This window comes from Nicotiana tabacum, chromosome 2, assembly GCF_000715075.1.
Source record: "Nicotiana tabacum cultivar K326 chromosome 2, ASM71507v2, whole genome shotgun sequence".
Taxonomy (NCBI): domain Eukaryota; kingdom Viridiplantae; phylum Streptophyta; class Magnoliopsida; order Solanales; family Solanaceae; genus Nicotiana; species Nicotiana tabacum.
This window is the reverse complement of record NC_134081.1, coordinates 793,214-803,187: the sequence shown is the minus strand read 5'-3', so window position 1 is coordinate 803,187 and position 9,974 is coordinate 793,214. Positions and strand designations below refer to the sequence as shown.

The 9,974-nt window shown below is 34.1% G+C and overlaps 1 protein-coding gene across 4 annotated transcripts; it reads right to left on the bottom strand.

The window, feature by feature from the left end:
* Positions 1-4,027: 4,027 nt before the first annotated feature.
* LOC107792684 (uncharacterized) lies at positions 4,028-9,135 on the bottom strand. Of its 4 annotated transcripts, none has more exons than XM_016614922.2 (5): positions 8,946-9,135; positions 8,617-8,879; positions 7,501-7,712; positions 6,792-7,059; positions 4,028-4,487 (listed from the first exon to the last, which is right to left on the bottom strand). In XM_016614922.2, the coding sequence occupies exons 2-5, from the start codon at positions 8,875-8,877 to the stop codon at positions 4,182-4,184; spliced, it is 1,047 nt and encodes a 348-aa protein (XP_016470408.1). In that variant the 5' UTR covers positions 8,878-8,879; positions 8,946-9,135; the 3' UTR covers positions 4,028-4,181. The 4 variants fall into 4 exon arrangements, with proteins under 4 accessions (XP_016470408.1, XP_016470407.1, XP_075085884.1 ...); XM_016614921.2 differs by having other exon boundaries at positions 4,028-5,696; positions 8,946-9,129; XM_075229783.1 differs by having other exon boundaries at positions 8,996-9,120.
* Positions 9,136-9,974: the final 839 nt, after the last annotated feature.

Genomic DNA, 9,974 nt, shown 5'->3' with positions numbered 1-9,974 from the left:
AATAGACAACTCATATATCTATTGTAAAATTCTTCTTGATGTCATTCATGAAAATTCTCTTTCTTTTCTTTTCTCTTCTTTTCTGAAAAAAAAATATATAATTCAAATAGACAAATATATAAACTTTCTCAGAACAATCCTTGTAAATTTTCTAAAGCATTTTCTTTTCTTTTCTTTTCTGGGGAGTTCCATTGATTCTGACACTCTTTCTGATTCTAATTCTGATTCTGAAAATGTCACCATATGATAGGTATGGTGGACAATCCCGGCCTGATCGCCTAGACCCCATTCCTGTGGTGCATCACAATTTAAGGTTCTAGCATACTCGCGTTCTTGTGCCTTACCAGGGCATTTCTATCATAATGCCCAAACCAACGGTACACTAATCTCCTACTCTGGCACGAGTACTTTCAGGGTAACATAAACTACTAGAGGCTATGAACCCTTCTCAGATATCTAAGGAAACTCCCAAAATATTCTTCTGAGTGATTCTTGTATCACAAAATTTAAAACAATGATACATCTCCACAGTTCCATAAAATCATATAAAAGAAATTTTAATAGTTTATACATTAAAGAAATATATGCAAGTCATGGATGCATGAGACATGATTTACGGAACAACATACTATTTTTGAGTTATTAATCATGATAATCATCTAAGATTTTTTCTATAATTCTAATGGATAATGTGAGTCCACTTGTTCCATTCAGAGCCCATATTAACGCCCTATAAAGTCAAACAAATACTCATGTCATGATCTTTGTGAGAAGACAACTTTAGTAAAAGTATTGTCTCTACTCACCTTGATTCATTGCTTTTGAATACCTTCGTTTGCTCCGATCCGATGGGTTCAACTCACCAAACAAATATATACATAGTTAATTTAAAAGTTAATACTAGAAGTTTCAAGATTTCCAAAACATACAAACCCTAGGTTTGATTCTTCTCTCCTTCTAGGGTTCATTATCTATATTATATTAAAAGCACGAATGCCCTTAGCGAAATGTCGTTCGCCCTTTTTACCCTTTAAAAATAGAGTTCATATTGGACAAAATAGTAATTTAAATATTTTTCCTATTTAGGATGCTAAAATCAACAAAAAATTTATTGTTAAAACTTTCCTTATTTAAATCCTACTTTTCTACTTTAAGTTTCCTAGAAGTCGAAGATCTTTGTGAATTTGCCGCGCCTATTCCTAATTATGTAAAAACTGATAAGAATCTTACTCTTCACTTTAAGTTTCCTAGGTTAATGATCTTTATAAGTAATTAGGAATCGTAGAAGGCATCTATGTCTAAGTTTTAGTCCTTTTCTTTGTAAGAATTATTTTAATCATATGTAAACTAAATTAGATAAAAATAAAGTTAAATTGCAACCACGCATATTTGTGTAAAGATCCAAACTTTTATCGTCAATTGAGTTTCCCCCTAAACCTTAGGATCTTTTAAATCAACTAATTACTATGTATTAAATTCTTCCTTATTTGAGTTATTTAAAAAGTTTTAATAATAAATATCTTATATAAATTATTTTCATATTTGTTTTGTATAACATATCAATTTGTAAAAGACAAGTGATATCAAAACTGAAAAACGAAAGAGAATCAATAGCAAAGTAACAATGTGGTTGTTAATTAAAGTTGTTTTGTCTATCAAAATAAGGTGGCATTTGTTCTAACAATAGGAGAAAATAAGTATCTGTGACTTTTTTTTTTAAGTTCTACATAAACTATTAATTCTTTATTTTATTTTTTTATAATATCAACCATGAACAATAATTTTTCAATATTCGGAAAACAACTTAAGACATGTTTGTCAATTTTTACAAAGACTAATTTTTTCTTTTGGAAGATTTTACGATAAAAAAGTTCAACACATTTGTCAAAATAAAAGACACTTAAGTTTCTTTATACGACAATTAATGTATTTATGCTTTAATCACACAAATTCAACCTATCCAAATATAATTATTCTAGAGGTAATTTTCCATACTATTTTTTCAATCTTTGTCAAGCATGAATACCATAACGTAACCAGAATTGATAAATAGTTCCAAAAGCACAATAATGAATTGACACTTTTTTATTGTTATTGTATAACTCAATTAACACATTGTTTAATAATATTTGTATAATTTTATAAAATTATATACTCATTAATATGGGTACGCACAGAACGCGTACCTTAATACCAGTTATATTAAAAACATGAAGTTCCTTAGTAAAATATTGTCCGCCTTTTTAGTCTTAAAAATAGATTTCACACCGGACAAAGTAGTTATTTAATAATTTTTCCTAATATTTAACTCATTAAAAATAACTAAAAATATGATTATTAAATCTTTCCTTATTTAAACTAGATAGAAAGTCTAAAATTTAAGGCTTTAAAATCTATTAAGATTTTACCTTATAAAAATTAAGATGTTTATTCAAAAAAAATCGTGTATGTCGTATATTTTTATTTTCCTAACATCACAAGCACTTTTAGACGGAAATTATAGCATATTTGTCTTTAATTTGGATTTTAGTTACATTTAGTGATTTCATTATTGTTTTAAGAGTCAATTTTCTGGAAAAAGGAGTCTATAAAGATGCATTTTAAAAAAGGGCAATAATCGTCATAACGCGAAAAAATGCATGAAGTTGTTCTTAAAATTGTCTCCCATGATGCGAATCTTCTTTCAAAATTTAGTCTCTCAGCTCCAAAATAATTAACATACGCATAATAAACATGACATTACAATTTGGAAAACAAATAAGCTAAATGCCACAAACACAAGGCTAAAACCCTACATTTATCATTGTCATGAACTTATATTTTTTATATAATTTTTATTTTATAACTCAAGCATATTATTATTTATGTAACTTTTTAAAATTTTATATTTATTAGTGCGGGGTACACGCGTAAGGCGCGTACCCTAAAACTAGTTAATTTAAGTTTTTATAGTAGTTTCTAGGAACAATTATCAACCATAAACCTCTCTAACAATCGTGGTTGAAAGCGGTTACGAAACTTACCTTTAATCGTGAAATCTTAAGTTAGCGGAAAGACCTTGTTCTTGAGTTCTTGTTGAGAATTTAGCGATTTTGAGATGGAATATTGTTAGAATTGATGTTTGGAAGTAGTATTCTAACGTTAATTGCATTGAAAACTCACCTTAGGTAGTATGAGAACCCTGGAATGACTTGAGGATGAGAAAATGTTTAATCTTTAAAGAATTGAGGCTATTTTCTCTCTCCCCGTCCCTTTTATTTCAACTTCACGCCTTTGGCATCACAGTCCGCTCCTTTTATTTCAACTTCACGCCTTTGGCATCACAGTCCGCTCCTAGCGATACTCACGACATTCAAATAAAATTATTTCTGGTTTTGTCATTCTGATTGGTGCCCGACGCACACTGGGCGCCCAAAAACGCGGCCCATTTTTCTAACAAGATAGTCTTCAATAAAATGCCTATAACATTTTATAGGAACATTGAAATGATGAACGGTTTGAAGTGTTAGAAACTATACTTCAAAGGCTTTCTTTTGATATATAGCTCAAATCTCAATTCACTATATATTGATAGATATGTTCATTTAAACTTAGGTCATGTGCGGCTAAGGTCATTTTCATCCCTTAAACATCTCCAATGCATTCCAATTTACTTCTCTCATCTTATAACCATCCATTCAACCTTCTAAACATAAGATTTATGTATTTTATACCTTCATAACTTTTCACACACCTTTGTGTCCAACTTAGAGCTTGAACGAAAACATAATACTTAGCAAAAGTTTTCCGGAGCTTTACATGGAACCTTAGAGTAACTAGTAAAGTTGTTGCCATGTGACTAGGAGGTCATGGTTTCGAGCCGTGGAAACCAGAAATGCAAGGTAAGGCTGCGTTTCCTACAATAGACTCTTATGGTCCGGCCCTTCCCTGAATCCCGCGCATAGCGTAAGCTTAGTGTACCGGGCTGCCATTTTATTCAATGCCATTGAATCCAATACTAAACCAGCCCCATAGTAATTAGTACAGCTTTAATAGAACAAAGGGGGAATGCCTTCATGACTATCTGTTACTTGAATTAAACAACTTAAATATAGCATTTAGCTATTAACAAATATTCAAATATGTTTCAATGACAAAAGAGTCATTGAATCCAAATAATAAACCAGTCCCATACTACATCTTTAAAGCACAAAGGGCTCTCCAAGTAAGAATGTTTTCATGATTTTATCTCCCATTCCTTCAGCCCATGGAAACATGTGACCTCCACCTTTCATTTCATGATAATGAACCCATGGTAGTTTCTGCGCGACGTATCGTTGTAGAATGACAGGTACATGACCATCTTCATCACCTTGCCAAATGTGAACAGAGCCTTCGCCGTTAGGGAAAGGGTTTTCGAGTTCCATTGGATCGAATTCCCATGTCCCGAAACCTATCATTATATCCCGGTGGATCGTCTCGTACTCCCCTTGTTGTCTTACCAGGTCCTAACATCATAAAGGAAATTAACCAAAGTTAATGGACTAATGTCACAGAACATAATACAGAGGTTTAGTCCTTGCAAGTTGCAAGCAGACTCTAGTATGCATTAGGCAAGAAAATGTGCAGGAAACAGTAGCTCTAAGTATATGCTAATCAAACTGTTATCCTCTCTTATGTCAATGGCCATTAACCTGTTTTTCTGTCCAAATTATGTATTATGGTTAAATCTTGATTCGGAAGTAGCAGTTCAAATCTATGTTGCGCGGACTCTCCAAAATGCTGCCGCACCCATGCTGGATCTTCCAAAAGTACACTACTTTTGGAGGATCTGGCACGCACCCGACAATATTTTCGGAGTCTGAGCAATATGGCTTCAGATTTACATGCAATGAAATGAGGATATGCTAAGAAGCTAAACAAGTAACTTCTCCATATTATAGCTTTATAACAAATGAGTCACCTTCATATCAAAAGTAACATATATCATTACTGCACCAGAAACAATAATAGGAGTTTTAACACATAACCATTCATTACTTGAATAAAGCAACTAAACAATCATTTGATAATATTGACAAATATTCAAATTTGTACAATAACAAAGAGTCATTGAATCCAATACTAAACAAGCCCCATAGTATAGTTTTATAGAACAAAGGGCCTATGTTGCGCCGACTCCCAAAATGCTGTCGCATCCGTATCAGGTCCTCCAAAAATGCACTACTTTTGGAAGATCCGACACGCACCATGCTACATTTTCGGAAAGTCTGAGCAACAAAGGGCTCTCTAAGTATGTTTTCATGACTTTATCATAGACAACTTAACTGGTATATACTTGTTAATAAATATTGAAATGTTCAATGACAGAGTCGTTTGGTTCAATACTAAACCAGCTCCATAGTTTAGTTTTATAGAACAAAGGGCTCTCCAAGTAAGAAAGTCTTCATAATTTTATCTCCCATTCCTTCAGCCCATGGAAACATATGACCTCCTCTTTTCATTTCATGATAATGAACCCATGGTAGTTTCTGCGTGACGTAACGTTGTAGAATGAAAGGTACATGACCATCTTCATCACCTTGCCAAATATGAACAGAACCTTCACCATTAGGGAAAGGGTTTTCGAGTTCCATAGGATCGAATTCCCATGTCCCGAAACCTATCATTAGGTCGCGGTGGATTGATTCATACTCCCCTTGTTGTCTTACCAGGTCCTAATCTCATCAGGAAATTACCAAGGTTACTTGAGATTTGAGAAATATAACAAAACTCAGGAATTTTTACACTATCAGCGTAATTTTAACTGGCTATAGCAAGTGATCACCTCTATCTTGTAGGTGACCATATCGAACTTGATATCAAGAGTTACCTATTTTCGCCTCATGATGTGAAAAATCTATACACTGTCAATGCAGATAAAACTCTATGATTTTTATGCTAAAACATTACCATACAACGAAAGTAAAGCAAAGTTAGTAATGATAATCCAATATTACATTATTTAGACTAAAACATTACTCTGATGACAGTCCCCAGTGCCTTCTAGAAGATAAATGAACAAATCCAACTATCATTGGAAGATCTTCAAGGAAACAAGTTGCCTTCACCTCTACATCCAAAACAAATAAAGCTGCTTTGAGGTAGACCCTTAGGGGTTGTTTGGTTGGGAAACAAGTTATCCCAGGACTAATTATCACGCGATTGTTATGTCACCCTCCCATGGGAATAAAAATAACACTACAATCCCGGGATAACTAATCCGGGATTAGTTATACTGCGATTTTATACCAACCAAATGTGGGATAAACTCATCTCAAATTTATCCCTTATCCCTCGTACCAAACTAGCCCTTAAGAGACTACCAAGAGAACTTAAGTAATGGAGATCTTAAAGTACAGATGCTAGAGGAGTACACTAATGATATCAAATTGCCAATGACCACTTTCACAACTAACGTATTTTTCTCTCCAAATTGTCCATAATGGTAAAATCTGGAGCAGTGACAGATAAAACATTTACAAGTGCTGGTTTTGAGCTAAAAGAGTGAGTTATGCAATGCATACTTAACTCTATATATACTTATTTTTCACACATATATATAGGGTCAAAGGCGAAACACTAACGAACCCATTGTTGAATCCGTCAGTGATCATGAGTACAACAACAACAACTACGCCTCAATCACAAACAAGGTAGGGGCGGCTATATGAGTTCTCACCGGTAATGTTTCTCCATTTAAATTCAAACTAGTACTTCAAATTAGCATGTAATGAAATGAGGATATGCTAAGAAGCTAAAGAAGTGCTCACCCGATATTTACTCTGATAGGAATCAAAGACAGGCATTAGTATTCGGTCTTGTTCGAAAAGAATATCCTCACTGAAAGATGCCACACTAGAAGAAGGAAATAACTTTTGAGTGTTCCACCAATATGTCAACCATGGGAGATAGTGAGCAATCCGAAGTGTCCATTGATCTTGTACAAGCTGCTCATAATATGCCTGTTTAGTCAAGTTTGCAGGAAAACTTTTCCACCAGTAGTTAGTCACTGGGGTTAGAAGAATTGCTCCAGCCAATCTGTTACACATTTCAAAGGTCACACAGTTAAGCTGGAATATATTCAGATGAATCATAATATCCAAATAGAAACAACAGCTTTTTTTCAACCACGTCGATTGGTCGTCAAACTTCCAGTTTTATGACTTTACTGCAATAAATCCCAAGTCCAGTGAACTGAAATTCTTAAGGCTGACATGACTTATGCGCCTTGGCATTTTTGCTGATTTAGTATGCCGATGCAGTTATTCGAGTTTAACTTATATATATCGACAGTCTGAACGATTTTTATACTATTAGGTCATCAAGCGAGATCTGTAATCTTGAAAACAAGGCAGGTTATCTGCTACGATAGGTAAAAATAACCTGATAAATATAAAAATCGTTTTACACTGTCGGTGTATATAAGTTAAGCTCCAATTATATTTCAAGTGACAAGAATTAGTTTTAAGACTTTAGTACCTGTGAGGAATATATTTAAGAAGGCCCCAAACAGCTTGTCCACCCATAGAAAATCCCATAACATAGAATTTAGATCCCAATTCCAATTGATCAGCTAACTCTTCTATATCAAGAGCTAAGGTCTTTGGTGTTCTTTGGGGATGAGGATCACTTTCTCCATAACCTGGTCTATCAATTGACACAATATATATTCCCAAACTCTGCATAACCTCCTGCACCACAACAAAATTATATCCATATTAAAACTCAAAATAAAATATTGTAACAAATAAAAACATGTAACATGATGCAAACAACAACAACAACATACCCGGTGTAACCCCACAAGTGACAGAGCCAAATTTTTACCAAGGGGATTCGGAATATTAAAAAGTAAACACAAGAGCATACCAAGATGAATCAACATCTACCATTTATGCATAAACAATAATAATTTTGACCTTATATATACCGCGTGAAGGGGGTTCAAATGAACCCCTCCCGCCATCCTAGCTCCGCCCCTGCCACAAGTGGGATCTGGTATGGGTGGGGTGTATGTATAATTTATCCCTACCTTCAAAATCTACTATTTATGCATAAAAAATAATCTTGACCTTATATATACAATGTAATTTTCGCGAAGCGGGTTCGGATGAATACCTTCAGCCACCCTATCTCCGCCCCTGACAAAAGTGGGATCTGGGGAGGGTGGGGTGTGTAACCTTATCCCTACATTCAACATCTACTACATCTAATGTTTATGCATAAAAAATAATTTTGATATTGTATATACTGTGTAATTTTTTGGCGAAGTGTTCCGCCACCCTAGCTCCGCCACTGGCACAAGTGGGATCTAGGGAAGGTGGGGGTGTATGGAGACTTTATCCTTACCTTCAACATTTACTGTTTATGCATACAAAAATATTTTTCACTTGTAATTTTTCGGCAAGGGGTTCGGATGAACCGCTTCCGCCACCCTAACTCCGCCCCTGCCACAGGTGGGGTCTGGGTAAGGTGTTGTGTACGTAGACCTCACCCATGTCCTGTCTTATGTGTGGTAATTTTTCAATAAACGACCATTTTGAAAATACAGAAGTAAAAAGCTATCATAAAAATACTTAAGATAAGAGAACATACAGGAGAAATAGTGGTGAGCAGAGCAACATCATGTCTAACACAATCAAATCCATGGATGAAAACAAATTTATGTTTTGCTTGGTCTCTAGGAACACCATTTTCTTTATAAGCCAAATATCTGCCATCAGAAAGCTTGACTCTTGGTGCTGTAATTGGTGGTCCATTAGGTGAGCCACAAATCTTGGGAGGTGGTGGCATAATTGCCTTATAAATCAGTGCTAATATCACTATACCAAAAAGGGCTATCATTTTTCTGATCATTCCTGCAAAATGGTTTCAAGATTAGCCACTAAAAGAAAACTCAGGATTCAAGAAAACAAGAAAATTACCCTATAAAAATGTGCTGATAAAATCTTGAGTTGGAGAAGCAGGTGCCTGCCTTCTAACTAAGTAGTTGGACAATTCAAGAAAACAAATAAAATTTATAAGGATATGAAGAGAATGGTCACAAGACTCGCAACTCTTGCTGCAGAGTGCAGTGTTTTCAGTGTTGTGTCCTTCCTTAGTGCTCTACCTTTCCCCTATTATAAATAGGCCTACCTCGTTAAAAAAAATTTAAGGAAAAAATAAAAAACAGAAAGGTATACTTTATAAGTAAACAAAAAATAAAATGAAATTAAAGTATTGAACTTTTTTTTAAGAAAAAGAAATTATTCTAATCCACTATAGTTGTAGGGGGTATAGGTGCTTAGCTTTAATGGAGGTCACTAGTATCCTTATCGGGTGGTAAGAAATTATAAGTACCTATTGTTTAGGTTAAATCATGTATTAATTATCTCCATTAAGTAATAATTAAGATATATTTCAATTAATATTTTATTGATAACGAGGTTGGTAAAGGGACATGTTTTGTACTATATTGTATAGAGTCGGGGTAATAACTAATATCCATTGTGTAAAAGTATTTTAAGCTATCTAGAAGACTTCTTTGATGGGAATTACTGTAACAACAATAACATATACAATATAATTCCACAAATATAATTTTTACCGGGTAGAGAGTTGTCACCTTTATCTTGTACCGGTAGAGAGGTCGTATTCGATATGCCCTTGACTCAAAGTAAACATGCATATTACAACTGTATAGATAAAAAAATACAGTAATTAAAAGTTAACACTACTACTACCTAGAACGACTAAGGACGAGAAATTTTTAGTAAAGAGTATTTTTTCTTTAATACTGGTTAGTAAATTTCGAATACCGAATGAATAAGGGAAAAAAAGGACATTCATAAAAAGAGGAAGATGGTGACACACCAACCATACAACGTAAAATGACTAAGAAAGGGATCTATAGAGGTAGGAGAATGTAGGCCACTAAGGGGTTATTTGGTTCGGAACACATATTCTGGAATTTT

Excerpts from the sequence above, each read along its gene's own strand:
- LOC107792684 (XM_016614922.2), bottom strand. The coding sequence starts at position 8,877 with ATGATCAGAAAAATGATAGCCCTTTTTGGTATAGTGATATTAGCACTG. Across the intron at positions 7,060-7,500 it reads CTTAAATATATTCCTCACAG|ATTGGCTGGAGCAATTCTTC; the intron begins GTACTAAAGTCT and ends AATGTGTAACAG. Across the intron at positions 4,488-6,791 it reads CCTATCAGAGTAAATATCGG|GACCTGGTAAGACAACAAGG; the intron begins GTGAGCACTTCT and ends TTATGATGTTAG.